General features: G+C 40.3%; 1 protein-coding gene across 8 annotated transcripts in view; it reads left to right on the top strand.

Moving 5' to 3' along the window:
• Nucleotides 1-21,947, top strand: part of aebp2 (AE binding protein 2) — a 143,116-nt gene that overhangs the window by 35,032 nt on the left and 86,137 nt on the right. For all 8 annotated transcript variants that reach the window (XR_005944874.1, XR_005944875.1, XM_041203026.1 and 5 more), the window contains exons 3-5: nucleotides 2,249-2,356; nucleotides 6,468-6,654; nucleotides 13,093-13,217. Coding sequence is in view for 6 of the 8 variants with exons in the window: in XM_041203026.1 (XP_041058960.1) it covers nucleotides 2,249-2,356; nucleotides 6,468-6,654; nucleotides 13,093-13,217 (420 nt within the window). In the remaining 2 variants the exon portion in view is untranslated. The remainder of the gene's footprint in view (nucleotides 1-2,248; nucleotides 2,357-6,467; nucleotides 6,655-13,092; nucleotides 13,218-21,947) is intronic.

Below are 21,947 nucleotides of genomic sequence, written 5' to 3'. Positions count from 1 at the left end.
CAACCGCTCAATACCCCAGTGTCCATTTCAGTTCCCAAATTCAACATCTATGTAGTCTCTTTGATACTTGTTTAGTGCGGACTACTGCAGACTATGAGCAGTTTTGTGCTCTGGGTTGCGACTGTCCTAATTTATCATAAGACCATTGTAGCTAGCAGTGTCTCGGCTAAATTTAAGCTCTGGCCTGGAGGATGAAGGGTCAGATTGTAATCCAGCTGCCCATTCAATTCCAATACATGTCATAGATTGAGTATATTCTGACATCATGTTGTTCTTGTGTTTGTAAACCTTAGATAAGACTGTGATCAGTGAAAGGATCTCTGTCTGTTCCCATGTCTGTTCAGATTGAGGAAGCCACTGATGCACTAATGTCCCCTCGCCATGGAGTGGTAAGACAGTGGTTCCCATATGGCAAGTTCCTGACCTCTGCTAGTTACTAGAGAGACACTTATCTTTATAGAAGGAACGGAAAAACTTGGTGATTCATACCCTACAAGATGGCCAGATTATCATGATTGACTACCACACAGTTTTATTTCGTTGCACAAAGGTGATTGGCACCGTTTCGCTTGAAGGGCAAATTTTATGAACCGATTTCTCCTCTTTCTCCTCACCCCTAGTTCTTTGAGCACAAAATTGAATTGCTAATGGACCTCTGTTCTTCCAAAGAGTGGTGCAAATTTCCTAAATACGGGAAAGAAATTAATTTGAGTTGATTGAAAAATAACTTGGGCTGCAAAAGTCCCTTCAGCCCATTTGATCTTCTAGAATACAATCCCTGATGCAGCATCTATCTGGTTCTTAAACAAGTGCAGTGTTCTGATGTTAGTTACTCTTTTTGGCAAGTATTCCATCATGCTTTGTGCAAAGAATTCTTTGGCACCTGTTGGAATCTTGTTCTTTACCGTGCACTTTTGACATCTTGTTTTTTCACCCTGGCATATTTGAAAGCCTGGTCAAGGTCTGTCTTTATCTCTTTAGGCAACTTATATGGCAAGGTAAGGCCTCCCCTCTCCATCAAGTAGTCTTCTTTGAGCTGAAGTGCTAGCTTATTTTGCCCTTCAGGTTCATCCCTTGAAACTGGGATCGGCCTCATTATTGACATCTTCATGTCCTCTCGGGGCTGAATGCCTCCCTTTTTGTATTTTTAGTTGCTGCCTGACCAGGTTGCAATTTCAGCATGATGCTTTGTGATTTGTAGTGAATTGATTTGATACTTTAAACCTAGCATTCTGTTTAATTTGTTTATTGCACATTCAGTGGACATGCGGAGCAGTGTTTTGGCTAATGTCTCCAGATCCCTTTCAACTTGTCGAGTTTTGCCAGAGGACTGCGATTGCCTCCTATTTTTTCCCCCCAAAGCTTTGTACTTTGCATTTGTCCTTCATATGTTGCTGACTTGGGTTGATATCCTGTTGAGCTGTCTTTGTAAGACCTTCATTGCTTCTGAGTCCTCAGCTTCTTTCTGTGTTACTCTTCTATGTCAGTACTGTGAACTTTACTCAGCGAGTTCATACACGATATCCCAATCATTGACATGAAATTTGAATGCATTTTTTAAACAAACCTAATTCGTGCAAATTAGTTTTCTCTTGTATTGCCTTTCTTTGTTTACAATAGGTTAAGCAAAAGATCCGGTGTTGCGCACTCTCAAATGTGATGCATTTTTATGACATGAGTTCAAAGAGTTTGTAACTTGTTTGTGACTTGAATCCGAGTGTGTAATGTTTTGCATGACTCGCAAATAGTCCCTTATAAAAAAGGATCAGCATCATAAAGATCAGACTCAAAAGTAGCCCAGACTGATGGGATAAAAGCTCTCCTCTACCAGCTGTGAAGGCCCTGTGTGAAATTGTTAGGAAGTCTCGGTTCACATCTTAGTGAGTGAGAGTTCTTGGAGCAGCTATTCACAATTTTGCATAAACAGTGCAAAGGCTAGTCATCTCATGACCAATAGTGTAAAAGCTATCAAACATACAGTATGAATGCTTGTCTGCCATTGAATATATTGGGACAGCACAGATGAAGTTTCACGTTGCACATGGCTGTACTAAGTTGCATGTCAGAGTGTTGTGGTAATGGAAGCCCAAAAGAGGGAGGTGTTCAGTTACCGAGCTCTGGCACCCCTTACTTTTTCTGTTTCACCAAAAATATTTAGCTTTTGTTAAAGGAGGGAAAAATTCCTGAAATGTTGAGTGGTGTTTCCTTAAAGTAGTATTTCAAACATGTGCCAAATTTGTGTTTTCAGGTGTTTGTCTGTCTGTGGAAAGGGTGCAAAGTATACAACACACCATCTACTAGTCAAAGCTGGCTGCAGAGGCACATGCTTACACACAGTGGAGACAAACCCTTTAAGGTATGTATGAAAACACCCGTTGTAAATTCTGTCAAATCATGGCTTCAGAAGACTACCTGTACAATTTTGTAAGGAATGAGTCAAAACCATGAGTGTCAAATTACATGGAAATAAAGTGCTCCCAAAATAACTATCCTTTTCAAAAACAAAAATACCTGGAAAAACTCAGCAAGTCTGGCAGCATCTGTGGAGAGGAACACAGTTAATGTTTCGAGTCTGAATGACCCTTTAACAGAACTAAGTAAAAATAGAAGAGGTGAAATATAAGCTGGTTTAAGGGGGGATGGGACAAGTAGAGCCAGTGATAGGTGGAGATAACCAAAATATGTCACAGACAAAAGGACAAAGAGGTGTTGAAGGTGGTGATATAATCTAAGGAATGTGCTAATTAAGAGTAGAAAGCAGGACAAGCAAGGTACAGATAGCTCTAGTGGGAGTGGGTGAAGGAATCGAAAAAGGCTAATAGGTAGAGATAAAACAATGGATGGAAATACATTTAAAAATAATGGAAATAGGTGGGAGAAGAAAAATCATAAATTATTGGAAAAAACGGAGGGGGGGTGGGTGGGAAGAGAGTTCATGATCTAAAATTGTTGAACTCAATATTCAGACCGGAAGGCTGTAAAGTGCCTAGTCGGAAGATGAGGTGCTGTTCCCCAGTTTGCGTTGAGCTTCACTGGAACAATGCAGCAGGCCAAGGACGGACATATGGGCTTGAGAGCAGGGTGGAGTGTTGAAATGGCAAGCGACATGGAGGTCTGGAAAATGCTTGCGGACAGACCGAAGGTGTTCTGCAAAGCGGTCACCTAGTCTCCGTTTGGTGTCTTCAATGTAGAGGAAACCGCATTGGGAGCAACGAATGCAGTAGACTAAATTGAGGGAAGTGGAAGTGAAATGCTGCTTCACTTGAAAGGAGTGTTTAGGTCCTTGGACAGTGAAGAGAGGGGAAGTGAAGGGGCAGGTGTTGCACCTTCTGTGGTTGCATGGGAAGGTGCCATGGGAGGGGGTTAAGATGTAGGGGTGATGGAGGAGTGGACCAGGGTGTCCCGGAGGGAACAATCCCTGTGGAATGCTGCGGTGGGGGGGTGGGGGTGGTGTGAAAGGAAGATGTGTTTGGTGGTGGCATCATGTTGGAGTTGGCGGAAATGGCAGAGGATGATCCTTTGAATGCGGAGGCTGGTGGGGTGATAAGTGAGGACAAGGGGGACCCTCTCATGTTTCTGGGAGGGAGGAGAAGGCGTGAGGGCGGATGCACGGGAGATGGGCCGGACACGTTGAGAGCCCTGTCAACCACCGTGGGAGGAAAACCTCGGTTAAGGAAGAAGGAAGATAATTAACTATCCTTTTGTTTGGCATAAGTCATAGGCTGCATGCTTGGGTTGAAATGTGCCTTTGGAAACCAGTTGTTGCAGATTAAGGCTGAACATACAGCTGCCTTTGGGCTCTGGCCAGTATATCTGTAGCATGATGCATAACTGGCAGACTGATGCTGCCCACTACACATCTGTCCACATTGCAATTAGATGATCCACAGAGGAGTTCTGCACATGAGTGTGGATAGCAAGCAGAGCTAATTTTTATTAGTCAAACAGAGTGAGGCTCCTAGGTCACTTTCAAAATGCACTTTACACCAGCCTGGAGTTAGACTGCAGACTTGATAGTCTTAAAGTGCTGCAAGACTGCCTGTTGGCAGGATCTCTCACTGACATGAGTGGCTTTGGATATCAAATTGGAATCTTGACACTTTCAAAGTATTGCAGTGCACTGATATGAAATTTGACAGCATAACAGCACCCTAACTGATTTTCTGAACATCAAGATATTGGAAAGTGGTATTGACTACAGAACAATAGATATGATAAAAGCAAAATTTACAATGTAAGCGCCAGTGTTTTCAGTGCTTCCTGTTGAAGGTTAGACTCTGATATAGATTATTAACACACTCATAACTGTTGAGCAATTGCTACTTTAATAAAATAGTGTGTAATTTATTCCTGGAATTGTGTTTCTCATCTTAACTAACTGATATACTTGCAGTTTGACCAGTCAAATCCTACTGGAGTTTTGTCAAGTTCTCCAACAGTACAATTGGAGTTTGAAAATGTATATTGAAATTCAAATTAACAACAGTTGGTCAGTATTAGTGACATTTATACAACACATAGTAGAACATCAATAAGTAACCCATTTAGTAAGCTAGCATTAATTGTGTCATCTGCTTCTGTTTAAACTGAGTAATGAGTTGCTTCTTGAAAGCTGCTAAGGACCAGGGGAGGAGGAAAAGCCCAAACAGGCAGCAGCTGAAACTGATCAGGTAGTAATAATGGACTGTGCATTATACTGTGGAACTGAGAATAGGTAGATGTGACAAAAACAGAAAATTCTGGAAAAACTCAGCAGGCCTAACAGCATCTTTGGAGAGAAAGACAGAGCTCTGAAGAAGAATCATACGGACTTGAAACGTTAACCCTGTCTTTCTCTCCACAGATGCTGTTAGACCTGCTGAGTTTTTCCAGCATTTTCTATTTTTGTTTCAGATTTCCAGCATCTGCAGTATTTTGCTTGTATCTTAGTAGGTAGATGAGACTGGTTTGGATCTCCTTCAGATCAGCCTTCTCATCATCGTATTCAGGCAGTGCAGTAGGTACTTTCCTAATGTTGCCATCCCACCTTCATAGGAATTTAGAGGTGGAGGAGGCCATTCAGCCCCTCGGGCCTCTTCTGCTCTTCCATTTGATCATGACTATGCTCAGCTCCATCTATCTGTCATTGCTCCAAATTACTTAATACCCTTAAATGACAAAAATCTTATCCATCTTGTTTTTTTTTTCATTTGACTCAGCAGCCGCAGCCCTTAGTGTGAGAGTTCCAGATTTCCACTATTCTTTGTGTGAAAATATTTCCTGATTTCACTGTTGAATGTTTGGATACCTCAAATTCTAAGTTGTGGATTCCCTCACGGGGAAATAGTTTCTCTGTATATTCACTATTGAATACCTTTATCATTTTAAAAATCACGAAACAATCAACCCTGAACCTTCTAATCCCAAGCGAATACAAGCCAAGTTTATGCAACTTGTCCTCGTAATTTAACCTTTTAAATGCTAGTATTTTGGTGAATCGGGGCTGTCCTCCTCCAAGGCCAATATTTCTTTCTCCGAAAGTGTTCAGCAGGAAGGAGTATTAAGCTCTTGGTTCTCATCAAGTCTAAAGCACATCTCCATTATAAGTACAATATATATCCCTCCAGATTTATTAATGCTTTTAACTCTCCAATTTTATGAAGGCTTGATGCATTTGCAAACTAATCACCCGAACTGATCTCCAATTTGTTTAAAAAAGACTTGCTTTTATGCAGCACTTTTCATGACCACCGGATATCTTAGTGCTTTACAGCAGTGAAGTACTTTTTGAAGTGTAATCACTGCTGTAATGTGGGAAACACAGCAGCCAATTCACACTCGGCAAACTCCCACAAACAGCAATGTGATAATGACCAGATAATATGTTTTTGTGATGTTGGTTGAGGGATAAACATTGGCCAGGGCACTGGAGTTAACTCCCCTGCTCCTCTTTGAAGTAGTGCCCTCAAATCTTTTACATCCACGTGAGCAGGCAGATGAGGCCTCTTGTTAATGTCTCGTCCAAAAGAAAGCACTCCCTCGGTATTTTTGTGTTCAGGCCCTACAGTGGGATTTGAATCCAGAGCCTTATGATTCAGAGGCAAGTGTATCACCAACTGAACCACACTGACACTGGATTTTTGGTACATGCTTATTTTTTTTTTCTTATGTGGGCCGCTGATTTAGTGTGCAATTGCATGCAGGTGAATGGACATTCTGATAGCATCTGGAATCTTCAAAATCAATACCCGAGTGCTTCAAAGCAATTAATTTACATCAGAAATTTGTTTCTTCTTCAAAGATCTAAAATGTTTTATTTGAAAACAGAAATTTGGTTGGGATAGAGTATAGTATTTCCCAGTTATTCAGCCTATTTATGTAACTGCCAACAGTTGTATTTGCTCAACATTCAGCTTGCTGTACAAATATGATTTTTGCTCTTAGTACTGCAGGTGAAATGTGATGTTTTCTGTTCTATTTTCTTTCAGTGTGTTGTTGGTGGGTGTACTGCTAGCTTTGCATCGCAAGGTGGCCTTGCTCGTCATGTACCTACACACTTCAGCCAACAGAACTCTGCAAAAGTCACTAGTCAGCCGAAGGTTAAGGAGGAGTCACCTTCTAAAGCAGTTATGAACAAGCGAAGGAGGCTAAAGAATAAACGACGACGCTCACTACGTAAGTTGTCATATCTCTGATTTTTAAACCAATTGATCTGCAGTCAGTATCTGGTTGTCATGAGGCATCTTGTTCCTGTAGAATTAATCTGTGGAACTCTCTTCCCCAGAGAGCAGTGAGTATTCATTGAATATTTTTAAGGTTGAGTTAGATAGATTCTTGACTGACAAGGCAGTCAAAAGGTAGAGAGGAAATTAGAAGGCCACAATCAGATCAGCCATGACCTTATCAAATAGCGGAGCAGGCTTGAGAGCCAAGCGGCCTGCTCCTGATTTGTATGTTTCTGTATGTGGGTATTGATTTACTGCTGTACTTCTGTATTCAACAGTTGAAACTTAGTTGTTCTCATTCAGAAATGGCGGCGGTATATGGATTAATGTGCTTCCCACCCCTCCACCACCCCGCAACAATTGACTTTGGCTTTAATTCTGTCCAGAGGGATGGTCTTTACTTCCTTGGTAGCTATACATGATCACCCTTGGGTGCTATAAGTTTAGGTAATCTCAGCCTAGTTACTTTTGGATGTAGCATTGCCTGTAATTTGGCTGGTGTAGGAAATTAAAATATTCCTAGTGGTAAAGGAATATAGTTAAAGACAGGCAAAGTGGAGGAGATTTAATATGGATGTGCCTTGTTCTTGGCCTGATAATTCCATTCTCTCTCACGCAACCCGACTTCCTTACTGGTAAAGACTCAACAAGTTGACTACCATCCTTTGGGAAATGGAACTTGCAGCTCCCACCTGGTCTGGCCTACATGTGATTCCAGTCTTGCTTTGTATGGGTTACTTTTAATACCTTCCTCCTGAAGTAGCCTGGTAAGTTACTCAATTGTACAATCATGAGAATGTCTCAGGCCTCAAGATAGGTGAAAAATGTCTTCATTTGTTCAGTGGAGTGATGAGTAACTTGTGTAGGTCAATAATCTGAGGAGCTGTGATGATTGCAGTTCATTCCCACTCAAACAGAAGTGCCTCGACTTGGTATTGAGCAATAGGTTAGGACAAAAGAGGCGAACATTGTTGCGACCAGATGTGGAGGGGTCAAATTGCTCCCCTCTTTTACCCTTCCTTGTTTGATCACAACAGGTTTTTCTATTTGCACAAGGCTTCACGTGCCAAGTCAGCAAGTGCTTAGCTGTTTACATACTACGATCATAAAAGAATCAAGCAGACAGGTTTTCTTGAGTTTAACTAGTAAATTTCATTTTATTTAAACTATCTGGGTAAATTCAGTTCGACTGTACACATGCATACATTGCACACCCTGAGTCCACAGGGAAATACAGATTACAGAATAGGGGGAGGATAGATTGGCCAAATTAGAGTCTGTAAGAAATAAAAGAAGTTTAGTTTGTAGCTTGGGTCTTGATACATCAAATTTAAAGATATAGACACCAGAGTTGTTTTTTCCCCCGAAAACATAGCTGTGGAGTTAAGCTCCTTCTTTAAAACCTCTGTCTACAGAATGGAGACAAAGTCAAATTAGTAGACAGGGTTCAAACTTGTTAGTTGGGTAGAGGAAGAGAGAGACATGATCTCCACTTAACTGCAGCTAAACTTCCGTTCTGCTGAGAAACCCACATGCTGAAACCACACAGAAGACTTGGCTGATTGTGATCTCTCTCCAACCGCCCGTAATCCAAGCATAATTGTAGATTCCAATTATAATGCGATTAGCTCACCTGGAGGGCTATTTTAAAATCAAAGTATTTTGTCCAAGCAATTAACCTTTGGATCATCTTCAGTTGTTGAATACTGTAGGTGATTTGCAAACATGTCTTGTCAATATGTCAGGAAGGGAAGTCTTTCACAGTCCCCCAAGGTAATTGTCCTTGCTGAGTTTTGCAGATTTGCCACCCCTTCTCCACAGGATTGGAATGTGAATATATTGTAATGTAAATTAGTGTCTGCCATCTTGATGCACATTGGAATCACTTTAGTCTGTTTCAAAAAAAATCTCCCTTTAAAAGCCCAATTCCTGCTTCCACTCGATGAATTAAAAATCAATATTTGATGTAAGCATGTCTTCACAAAGACAACTATTGTTGGAAGTAATTCAAATTATGAGACACAGATCACAGACCCAGGACAGAGATGGACTAAAACAACCTTTCTTTTGATCAGCATTTAATTGGGAGGGCGGTATTGCAATAGAACAGAACACTTTAAAAAGGATCTCAAGGTAATGAACAGGGTGCAGGGAAGATTTGCTAGAATTGTATTGGGGACGAGGGACTTCAGTTCCGTGGAGAGACTGGAGAAGTTGAGGTTGTTCTGCTTAGAGCAGAGAAGGTTAAGGGTAGATTGAATAGAGTTTTTGAAGTTGATAAATAGTTTTAATTGAGTAAATAGAAGCTGTTTACATTGTCAGGGTTGGGAGCAAGGGCACAAATTTAAGGCAGTTGGAAAAAAGAAGAGGGGAGCTTCGAATTTCTTTTACTTAGCGAATTATAATCTGGAAGAATGATGGGAAATAGTACTGTTGCGGCGTATAAGATGACCCCATTTTTGTCCTCAAATCATGTCTGGATATATACTTGGTATAAGAATCAACCCCCCACCCCCCCAACCACCTTTTCAGCCACGACATGCTATACTCACACTAGAAGTCAGCCCCAATTTTTCACCCCACAGATGGATGCTATACTTAGTGGTACCTTATAACTGGTTTCAAGGGATCAAGCAGGCAACACACACTGTGTTGCGAAGTGCGTGGAAGTTGTAAGGTATGCCCATACAGTGCAGACCTCGTGGCAAACAGTAAAGATGGCAACCACCACCAGTGGTTCACTTTTTTCCTTAGCAAGTAAGTCGCCCCCATTTTTGGAGGGATTTTTCAAGGCTTCAAATGTCGACTTATATGCTGATGTCAGTAGTAACTTTCCAATGGAAATTGAAATATTCTTGAAAAAGAGACACCAGTAGGGCTCTATGGAAAAAGCAGAAGAGTAAGTTAATTGGGTAGCTCTTCTGAAAAAAGGCACAGGTACAGTAGTCCAAATGGCTGCTGCCTATGCTATTTAATTCTAACAATATTTATCAGTCAATATAAACACAGTGCTCACAAAAGATTATAGTTACTGTGAATCAATATTTTTTAGTAGCCCAAGTTAATACTTAACCACAAAGTGAAAAATGTTACTCCCTGAAGGCCAGAGCCAAGATTGTTGTAGAGGGTTGCTGTTGCAAGATTTGGACAAGATTGCTTTATTTCTAAATTACGTGGCAGTGAATATAACAAGTTTTTTTTAAACCTAAAACAGAAAATGCTAGAAATACTCAAGCAGGTCAAACAGCATTTGTGGAGAGAAGAAGAGAGTTAACGTTTCAGGTTGATGGCCTTTTGTCAGAACGGTTCTGATGAAAGGTCATCAACCTAAAACATTAACTCTGTTTCTGTCTCCACAGATGCTGCCTGACCTGCTTGAGTATTTCCAGCATTTTCTGTTTTTATTTCAGATTTCCAGCATTTGCATTTTTTACCCACTGACTTGAAGGTGACATTACATCACTTATGTAGCAGCTCACTCTTGAGGAACAGTCTGCGCAGAATAACATCTGAGCTTTTGCTGAGCACAGAAAGATTTGGTCCCAAGTATTTTTCTGAAGATGGAGCCTTGAAATCACTATAGCTGCTAGGACGTCTGCTACGTGTCATAAACAAAGGTTATTCTTTGTCTCATTTCTCACCTTGCTGTGAATAACTAGATTATAATGAGTGCTACTATGCCAGGCATGGTATTGTTGCATACTGAATATCCTTAAATTTATAAGTTTTTCTTGGTTATACCTTTACTATATCAGGTGTGCATCTCCACTCCTTTTATACTAAAACTTGTTCTGGGTTTGCACCTTCAATATATGATAGCATTGACAGAAAAAGAGGCTCATTTGTAAATTTCATAAATATAACAGAGCTTCAAGCACTCGAGGCGCAGAGAGGCAGTCTACTAGACAATGTGTTTGCAAAATTGGAACGATCACCTAACTTGGCTACAATTTAATTTCCTTCCTCATTCTTTGGAACACTGGACCACATGCTTGCTAATATGAACCTTTATGGAGCAGCATGAATAAGTAAACATGAGTGAAGCGCTATTTGTTTTGTGTTCTGCGATGTTTTGTGAACAGGAAGGTTTGTGTTTGAGGTTTTGTACGATGAATCAGGCATTGGATTGTCTTCAATAGCTCAAGCTGCTTTATTGTGGTAAGTGGAAGGAGTTTTGCATGAATCAAGGTTATTTTGTTAATTATAAGCAAAAATTAAGAGGCATAACTCTGGATAATAATTTTATCTTTGTCCTCCCTACTGCTGGTGGAAGTGTTCTGCTCTGAGATCACTGTTGAATATGGAGAGTAGAATGTAGGTGGGCTGTAAGTTTAGGCAGTAGGAAGAGACTATAGCATCTCCTTGGATACAGGCTTTTTTTTTTTGTTTATTGCTTTCTGGCTGATGCCAATTAATTGGGTTTTGTAACCTTAACCTGTGCATGAAAAGTATGCATACAGTTGACTGTTTTGGTGGAATTGAGGGACAATCAATATTCACCGATATCATATACACCAGGCTTGTCCAACATGCAGCCTGTGGGCCAGATTGTGGCCAGCAAAGCCACTGTTCGAAATGCCAATCAGACGTGTAAGTGAAGTTGAAGATTTCTGCAAGGGGCTGCTCCTCCAATCACAGGCCGGTTCCCTCCCATGTTTGCTGCTGATAGTGAGCCTATGAGCCTAGCAGCAGCAAATGTGGAAGAGAAATAGACTGATTAGAGGAGCAGTGAACATCAGTGGCGGTGAGGATTCTGGGGAAAGAGGTTTTGGGTGGTGGGGAAGGAGGGGCTGCCAGGACTGTGGGGCAAGGGCGAGTTGCTGTCCGGGCCGCAGGCAAATGGGGGGTGGGGGGTGCTTCTGGGGCAGCAGGGGGGTGCTGTCGAGGCTATGGGTTGGGGCGAGGGATCTGCGGGGCAAGGTGAGGGGTGGGGGGGGTACTGCGAGGGCTGTGGTGCAAGGTGGTGGGGAGTTGCTGCTGGAGTCAGGTGGCGATAAAAGCGTGTGCATGAGAGTGTGAGAGTGAGAGCCTGGCTAACTCCCAGCCTCAGAATTCTCTCACCCTCATCCCCACACACCAACAGATATTCACACTCTTTTGCATAGTGGTTGAGGGTGAGTGAGTGAGCACCCTGAGACTGGGAGTGAGCTGGGGACACGCACACTCACTCTATTAATGGTCAGCTTTATTAATTACTCTTTTTTAATGATCAATTTATTGCTTTGACATTGCTTTATTTTTGCCCAGCAAGTTGTTTCTTTTCTTGATATTCAACTTTTTTTTTGAAATTTATGCACCTTTCTGAAATTTGCTTATTGGCCTCTTGAGTGAAAAATAAACGGAAGTGACGAAAAGGTTGGACAAGCCTGATATACACTATATTCATAGTATCCACAGAGAGAAACTTCTGGTCTGAACTATTTGAAGTGTAATAAATATGCTATTCTCTGTTAAAATAACTTTAGAATTCAAAAACAGCTTTGATTACTTCTGTATATCTGTTATACATTAATTACTTTTTGGCCTTGGTAAGGGTTTCTGTATTTTGTACTGATTTATTAGCTACAAAAGCTTTACGTTACTACCCAGGATAAAATCCACAATCTGTCCCTACGCTGGGTACTTCTTTGTAATTGCAGCACCTTTAGGATCAAACACCTGTTGGTGACAGATGGCACGGAGATACATTACAGGCATTATAACAGATGAGTTGCATGTGTTGCAGGTTTGTAAGAAAATCAAGGTATCATGTTTGGGCTGAGGCAGAGACACTTAAAAGTTTATGTAGTTGTCAGAAATTGGGGATAGAGTTACAGATAGAGTTACATTGCAGCCAAATGTTATTTTTGGGTAGCACGTATCAGAATGAATTTGTTCAATTATAACTGGCTGTTGGAGCTGAGGAAAATGGAGTATACACATTGGACCTTTTTGAGAACTGCTTCAGTTCTTCTGTCACAAGAGTGTAGCATATAATATATGCATATAAAGACACTCTGGTATTGTATCTGGATACACTAATCTGTCATGTTGTAGAGATAGAATGTAACCACTTTCTACTCTATCGGTCAACTTGAGATGGCATGCATAGCTTTAACCACTAGACTTTGTTTGCTTCAGTGTGTTAATACAATGTATGTTTTGCCTAAAATATTGAAGTGCAATTCAAGTTAGAATTTTTTTGTAGTGTGACCATTTTTCCAATTACTGTACTATTGCCACTGTTGCTGCTTTTACATTTTTGGGGCAAGTTAAGTTGAGAACAATTTTTATTTACTTTTCTATATTTTCTCCCATGGATAACTTTAAAAAAATTGCAGTAATGCAAATGATGTTATACCCACTGTTGACCTGCTCTTTTTTGACATTGTATTTTTGTTTTTTACAGCAAGACCACATGATTTTTTTGATGCGCAAACAATGGATGCCATAAGACATCGTGCCATCTGCTTTAACCTGTCGACCCACATTGAAAGTCATGGAAATGGGCATAGTGTTGTGTTCCATAGCACAGTGAGTAAAACTTTGCTAATAGACTGCTCTTCCAATCATGAAGCTGTTAACTTGCAGGCATGGAAATAAATTTTAACTATCACAGCATCCTTCCATCTCTATGCACTTGAGACTATAAGTAAAATTGGGCAGGAAATACATGGGATAAAAGATTGAGACAGACACAATGTCTGTCAGGTGAGAACATGTAGTTCGTTACTTGGTTAAACTAAACATGCAGCTTCCTTGTGTTAACCAAATAAGTCTATATACAAGACAATCCACATCTGTAACACCATTATATTTACATTGGCCACATTTCTGTCCCTGCAAATTGTGGCATTCTGATTTGTGCCAATTGGTGAATGGCTGCTTTGTACAGAAGACCTTGTGCAATGACTACGTTTTTGAATGAATTAAACCCCTATGGCCCACGTTATCCAATTGCACACATGCAATCTCTTAAACATCAACGAGGCCTCCCAATTGATTTAGTAAGTCAGACAATGCATAGTGTATTGTTTATCCATAAAAGCCTGCATTATTTATTTATGTTGATTTGGTTGATCTTGGCTAAGTGGCAGTTGGCATTCCACACTTGGCCTCTGCAACCTGGATTGGAGTAGTAAAATCAACTACTGTAGATCACGGTGTATAAGTCAACATTTCAAGCTTCAAAAAAAATCCCTCCACAAATGGGTCAACCTACACACCATGTATAAAATATGTCAAGCCAAGCAACAAAAAAGGAATGTAAGTACTCGGACTCGCCTCCATTGTGGAGGCACTGAAATACTATACAGCGCTTACATGGGAAAATGGTGAAGCCGAACTCTATACTTTTTTTGGGGGGAGGATGAATATTTTCAGTATTTTTGATGAATCCAGTTTATTCTGGTGCCTTGCAAATGGACATTTGTGCTGAAAGAAGGTAAATCAATTTCCACCCATCTAACTGCAACCAGCAAACGAGATGCACTGAACACATTAAATTTTGTGACAAAATTCAAACTTTTTCCTTCCTATCATAATCCACCAATAGCAAAATGACATAGGGGACCGTCGATCTGTATTTGATTTATTGATGCATGTGAAACTCCATTAAAAATTCCGGCTCCTGCTCTCAAATCGATCGAAGTTACACATGTTCATTTTACATAAAAACTATTCATTTATTAACACAACTCAAAGATTCTTTTTAGACATACACCCTACTCTAATTGCCTTTAATACTGTTCACCAGTGCCTCACCTCGAGTTTCAGCAAATAACAAGATCCCCGCTAAAATGCCCTAGGCTAGGGTAATCCCCAGAGCGGATGTGATAAAATGTGCACACACCACCCATAGAACTTTCTTCACTGGATAGTTGTATGGCTCACATAAAATAAGAAAAATGTCAATAAACAGGATGAAAAATTTAACATTTTTTATTATAAATTCTCGACATGGTTTCAATAAATGATTTCTTTTAAAGTTGTAAATCATCTTTTTTCATATAACCATAAAACTCAGTGATGTTTCCCCATGGTATGATGAATTCATGGTCATACTGTATTTCAACATTTTAAAAAAAATTATTTCAAAACTGATATATTTCCTCAGTCTGCCTGGATTATATTAGCAGATGCCGAGTATAGACTGAAAACGTGTGGTTGTTTTATATGACAGGTTGGTATATATGCTACAGTACTTATTTCCCTGTTAATGTCTGTGTATGCACACTGGCTGAGAATTGAACCATACTATGATTGCCTCAAATCTCAGTGTTCCCTGTACAGCAATGTCCACTTGGGCAAGGCACGACAGCTGCTCATGAAACTGTGTACCTGAGCAAGGGTAATGGCGAAACAAGGGAGAAAATTGTGTGCAAAACAGAATGCAGCTGTTCCAAAGGCTTGAATTTGCTCGCATGAGCATAGGGTAGTTCATTTTTTTTCTGCCAACTCAGTTCAGATTCTGCAGTATTGTTGACACCAGCTATTGTGCTAAAGTTCGTGTATCCTCTGAGCTGATGTTCAAGCCTGTCTTGGACAGGAGGTGCAGTTAAGTGCAGGCGATAGTCTAACTTGCGATACGTCATTAAAATCAAAACTACAGCACAAGGCTTAGAGTGGAAAAAGATTAAATGCCTGAGGGGAAGCATAAGCTAGGTTCTTTGAGTAGCTCCTGAGTTAGCCTCTCCCTACCCCCTCAAAATATTCAATTATTTGTTTGGAGGCCTGGTACTTCTGGAGGAAGATACCCATATCCCTTCCATGCAACTTGTACATTGCTGACTTCTACAGTCCATCTCATAGTATTCGAGAAGGTCATGGGTAGCACTGTGTATGTAATTTTTAGCAAAACATTGACAGCTTCTGGATAGCAACATATAAACAGTGCTAACTTAAACAATGCTCTTTATTTTTCTGATCCTACTCTGAAACTTTCCACTCACCTTCAGTCTCCCTCTTGGACCATATATTTTGTCATCTCTCCTTGTCCATTACTGCTTGCATTGCTATTTCTCAACCATGACTCACTTGAGATGTTGATTTTATTAAGTGTAATATGAATTCAAGTTATTAAAATCAGTAAACTTGCCTCTGATGGCAAGATTGCTGGTGACAGCAAAGCAGAAATATAAATGAACTGACGCGCATTCTTTCTGAGATGTTACTTCCTGAAGTGGGATCTTGACACTCATTTCTGACCCAATCACCAGCAACAGCAAGATCTGCTGTTTTAAATCTGGGCAGAAGCTGGGTGACTTGTTAGTTAAGCCATACAGTCAGCAATTTACTTTCAGTATTTACTAAGCTGTGTCAAGTGCCCAAATTTGGGGAAAATGGCTGACTAATATTTCTCATGGAAAGCCAGGGCCATGTATAAATCTGTCTCATGTACAGTTCCTGTTTGCGCGCCAAGTCAATTTAAAGTAAAAACTGGACACCCTCTGCAGTAGTGTGTTTCATAAGCAGTGTGCATCAGAATTGCCTTAATTGGTAGCTCTGGCCTCTGAGGCAGAAACTTGTGGGTTCAAATTGCACTCCAGAAAATTGAGCACAACAATATAGGCTGACACTCACTCAAATGCATTACTGGGGGCATGCTGATCTGTCAGAGGTACCGTATTTTGGATCAGGCATTAAACTAGAACCCTGTCTACCCTCTCAAGTGGACATAAAAGAACCAATCATGCTATTTCAAAGAAAAGTAGGGTAGCAATCCCCGGTGCCCTGGCAATATTTATCCCTCAATCAAATTACACAGAACAGATTATCTGGTCATTATCACGTCATTGTTTGGGAGAGTTTGCTGCAAGCAAATTGGCTGCCACTTTTCTTACATTGCAACAGCAACTACTTTTCAAGTATTTCATTGGTTGTAACTGCTTTAGGACTTGTGGTTCTGAAAAGTGCTATATAAATGCATGCCTTTCTTTATGAAAAAGGGTCATTAATGTTATCCTGCTATGAATCCACCTTGCGCAGTAAAATTCAGAGCACTAGCATCCCAGTGTATGCTGCAACTGCGGGATGAAATTTCACAATATAAAGCTTCTCTAGTCATATTCAGTACATTTAGAGACAGAATGGTATGTTGATTGACAAACCAGATTCTTTTCAAACCTCAAATCTCGAAAATCTGACCTTTTAAGCTCATTGACCTTTTAAGTAAAAAAAAAAGTGCCATTGAGAAGAAAGAGTCTGTTTCCTTTTAGTCACCATGTGCAGGGAGAGCTAATTCTAAAATGACAAATATTGATGATGAGAAAACAGGTGCCTGTAATAAAAGCTTCATTTATAAGGTCCACAAGGTTTCAGATTTTTGGGCAGCAATGTCCTCGGGTGGGGTGGGGGTGTGTGTGTGTGCGGGTGGGAGTGGGCGTGCCATCCATCCGGAAGGGAAGCACTGTGCGCTCCCTGTGCGGGCGGGGTGGGGGTGGATTCCCTGAGCAAGTCTGTGCACTGTTTCGTGCATATGCACAGAAGAGCGCACAGATCTCCCTGTGGCAAAGTGCTGCCTCAGGGAGATTGGTTGAACTTTTAAAAAATTTATTAAAGGTAAGAAAAAATTTTCCTGACATGTCCTCTCATGTGACACTGTCACATGAGCTGGGACATGTCCATTGCTTTTAGTTAAAAATTTTCAGAACATTTTAAATTCCTCGTGAAACCTCATCTCGCCTGTGGATGAGATTTCATGCTTTTTTGGAAGGCCACCTGGGCTCTCGGCCTGCCCGCCAACCTTAAGATTGGCCAGGCAGGTCCGTTAATCATTTAAATTATTTTTTTAATGGCCTTAATAGGCTGTTGACAGCTTAGTGGGCGCACAGCTGAACTGACAATCTAAATGACGCAGGGTGACGTCGGGACACATGCCCAACATCACTCTGTGACATTTTGTGTGTCGGTGAGCGGGCCCTACCCCTGCTCGCCGACATGAAAATGCTGCCCGTAGCTGTAGGTGTATTACATTTTTGTGTAGATTTTTCAATTATGGGCAGATTTCCCTTTCTTTAATAAAGGCAAATTGTTCCTTCTAATCTTCATTTCAAAAATTTTAAAAGGAAAATTTGGATAGGCACTGATGTAATGTCAATGCGATTAATTTATGACATAAAGATGGTGTTTCCACTAGCATGTGTGTAACTTTGCTCTGGGAACTTTCTTTTTTGCAACGTCTAATCTTGATCTAAATATTTAGCTTTAATTAACTGAAGACTATTATCTCTGACCCATTTGTAGAGAATTCTAGCATTTGCTTACAAGATTTCAGGCTTTCTGGATGACAGTTTTGCATTTTTAATAAACTTAATAAAATTAAAACCCTAGTTAGTTAAGGAAGTTGGTCTTTTGACCTGAAATAGTTGTTACGGGCATCGAACTTATCAAGGGCGAGCTGTAACAGACAAAGGAACTGGTGAAGAAAAGCACACTGCAATTGCTTGGAAGCTGCTGGGTTATTTTTGTCATTTAATGCATTAACGCTTCAACATAAGTCAACCAGTGAGCAGAATGATTTAGCTGTACAGTAAATTGCCATACTCTCATTTTATGAGGTTATGTTTCTAGGTATTTATTATACCTTAATTCTGGCCATTATGCTCCCATAATAGCTTTGATATTCTACAGCTGGTTGGAACACAAGTCATTTTATTGACCTTGTACTTGGGGTTCTTTCTCTGATCAAAGAAATAACAGGGAGCCATCTAGTGGTGGCACTTAGTGTGGATCTGTTCTATCCTTTGTGGATTAATCAGAAATTCTGCAATGGGACCAGGAATTCAATAAATGCTTTCTCGCTTGGGTATTACATGGGTGAGTGTGTTAACAAAAGTAAATGGCTTGTTTTAGTTTTTTCTCCATTTTGTAGTTGCATCCCTGTTTCGAATCCTTTATTTCTTTTTTCCAGCTCTGTGTATTCCAACTTGTAATGTGTGCCTACTGCTGCTCTTTCCCTTTTTGACTAATTCATTACAAAATGGCCCTAAGATGGCAATCTTTCTCAAAAGACACACGATGGCTAGCGCAGGAAATGAAAAGTATCACTATGGATGAGAGTGAGGGGAATAGATGGGGTAATGCTGTGTATTTGACTTACTGTGTTCCACCTGGTAACATTTAACATAGAGTGCGCTGAGTGGAGTATCTACTGTCTTGTATAAAATTCAGAGGAAATGTTTAAACATCCTGTAGCTGAAAGGCTTGATGCCGCACTGTTGCAGAACTGTAGGTTCAAGTGCTATAATCACTTCTAGTGTGGAAATTTTGGAATAAAGAGAATGTGGCTATTGCAGAAGTACAAAACTGCAGCCTGCCAACTGGGGCGAATTTAAGCATTTGGCGCTTTTTTCAAACCAATTCTCATTTCAAAATTCTTTGAATTTGAACCTCTGAGCATTTGTGGTTTGCCAAGATTCTCCCTTTCAGCCGTGCAGTTGGACCCTCCTCATCAGTGAAAGTGTGTGGAATTAGAACCTGCAACCATATTCAAGATGCCATTGATCAGACTGAGCAACAGGAGTTTCTTTAACAGGTGGTACCATTTATGTCTGTCCCACCAGTGCTAATCACAGCGAGTACCTCAAGATGCATTTCAATGCTGGATGCAGTGTGTGGAAACTTTTCCTTTTGACCCACAGTGTATAAACTGTCTGCATTTACTTAGCTGTTGATAGTGTGAATTGACAAAACTTATGCCCACTACATCAAGTAACCCACATGGGGGCAGGGGACAGTATCGGGGAAGCTGTCTTAGATGCTAATATTGTGATAATCAGAGTAGAAGGAAAGAGGCCTGTTGGAGGGCAAGTAGATATATAATTCCTTTAAGAAATTGCTGCCATTCATACTGCTGTGTTGGTCATGTAATCGTTGACCTCTTTCTTCCACCTGCCCTTCATAGGATGACATGGGATATACAGCACAGATGTATCTCAGAAGCAGGCCATTCTGAGATTGGGCCACCAGTTCATGCCAGAATATATGCTTCACTCGCACCTCCTCCCATCTTCCCCATCTAATATGCCATTATAACGATCAATTCTCTTCCTCACGTTTGTCTAGCTTCCCCTTAAGTGCATTCATACTATTCACTTCAACCATTCCCTCTGGTAGTGAGTTCCACATTCTTATCACTCTCTGGGTTAAAAAAAAGGTTTCATCTATTTAAAATCTTGTACTGAATAGCACAACATCCATTTTACAATATACCTGCAAGGCAAAGGAAGATTTTTGAGTGGTGGTAGTATGAAAAGTGGCTTTAATCCAAGGAATTTGGCTTTCTTGTCCAGAATATTTGTTACTTATTTTCCATTCCCCTCCCTTTGTGGGAACAACTTCAAAAGGAGACAGTGGGGGAAGGGGAGAGGAGGAAATTATGTCTTTGTTTCTGATGGAAAGATGCAGAAACCTCTGCTCACTGAGGATATAGAAAATATACCATTAGGTCATCCGTTTCATAGTCTCAAAAGACATGCAATGATTCTGTGCCACACTTGACCCGATGTTCTTAAACTCCTTTTAAAGGAAAAATCCAAGTTGTTAATTATAGTCTATACAAGTATAGTTTAGTGGATTTCCTTACATCACTGACATGATAAACCTGCATGGTAAATACTCAAGTTTTAAGAGGGCAGAGTACATCACATGCGCAAAATACTCCTGTTTGGTTTCACACCAAGTCCCAATCTGTTCGGTGTTCACTGTTTTGAATAGCATGCAGAATCTCCATAATTTGCTATCTAATTTTGGCAAATGAGAGCTCGGTCTTGGTTCAGTGGGACTTGATTTAGTTAGATTAGAAATTGAAAAGATTACCAGTTGAATCCTGTGCAGAACCTTGTCATTCTACAGTGGTACACAGCTAACAGATGAGTTGACTTGCCACCAAGCTCTATTGGACCCAACGGAAGTTGGTGTGATTGTGGAGGTAGTGTTTTAAAAGCCTCCTTTTACTTGGGTGATCCAATTTTGTTGTGCAGTATCGATTCACATTAACAAAAGCTAGAAAAATGTTAATCTGATGGCAAATTTAAGATTGTAATGAGTAGATTGCTATGATGATTCTTGACAGTACTTGTATAAAATAAACAGTACAGATTAAGGAAAATAATTCTTCCAATCTTTGGCTATATGATGGAGGAATAGCTTGCATGTTTTGGTATTTATCCACAAGAGGGCAGCCCACACTAAAAGAAACATTGCCATTGCTTTTCAGTCAGAGTTGCAGCAGTATGGTCTCAGTTGTTTTTCCTATTGTAGTTGAAGATTGGATACAAGATAAAAGCTGTTTATGTAGCCCTTTGTAATCATGGGGTATTCAAAGTACTTTTTTGGAGTGTTGTTACTATTATAATATAGAGAAACACACCTGACACTTGTATAGTCCAATTAAAAGCAGTTGAATAAATGACCATATATATCCTGTGCTCCCAAGAGAACAGATGAGGAATCTGCTTAATGTTCCACCTAAAAGCTGGCACCTTTGACACTGGAGTGTTGGCCTAGGCTATGTGTTCAAGCCTCAGGAGTGAGGCTTGAACCTCCTGAACCTTGTGACTCAGAGTCAAGAGTGCTGTCAATTAAGCAAGGTCACCACTTTTCTAAATTGAGTGCCAGTGTTGCATCCCATGCAGGAATGCTTATTATACAGTGTAGCTACAAGGCTAGAAATTATATTTTTGACCTCGATGATTAAGCAACTAGAGTACCCTTAAAGGCATTTGATTGTTAAAACCACTGGGTATTTGAATCCTCTGAAAACTTAGGGCTACATTTAGAATATTGTACGCAACTTTGAACACCTCTTTCGAAAGGCATTCGAGGTTAAGATTGTAGCAACAGACTGATTCTGCGACTCGGGCTCTTGCATAGAATTTCATACCTAAGCTTATATTTTGAGACTTATGTGGGTCTGGAGAGTGGTCTACTGTGCTGATTCATATTGAACAATTGGAAGTTGATGTGGTATATACATGTTCTTTCTGTCTGCAAAGGACAGGACCCTGTCGCTGTAATTCTTAGCACACAGGATTATTCAGCAAATGTTGCCCATATATTGGTATTCTTGCAGTGTCCAGATGATTGCAAGATGAAAAGCTCTCTTTTTCAGCAATACTCAAGTTCTGTACTACCAAATGACTAATCTAATATCTCTACAAATCAAGTTTGCCACATTTAATAATGTGTCCTATTTGTAGAAACTTGGTTAATAAAATACCTTGAGGTTAATCCAGTCTTATTCCTTTTGAAGATTTTTCCCTG

The sequence above is a fragment of the Carcharodon carcharias genome, chromosome 13 (assembly GCF_017639515.1).
Source record: "Carcharodon carcharias isolate sCarCar2 chromosome 13, sCarCar2.pri, whole genome shotgun sequence".
NCBI lineage: Eukaryota > Metazoa > Chordata > Chondrichthyes > Lamniformes > Lamnidae > Carcharodon > Carcharodon carcharias.
The sequence above is the reverse complement of the archived record's forward strand: the minus strand, read 5'-3'. Positions and strand labels throughout refer to the sequence as shown.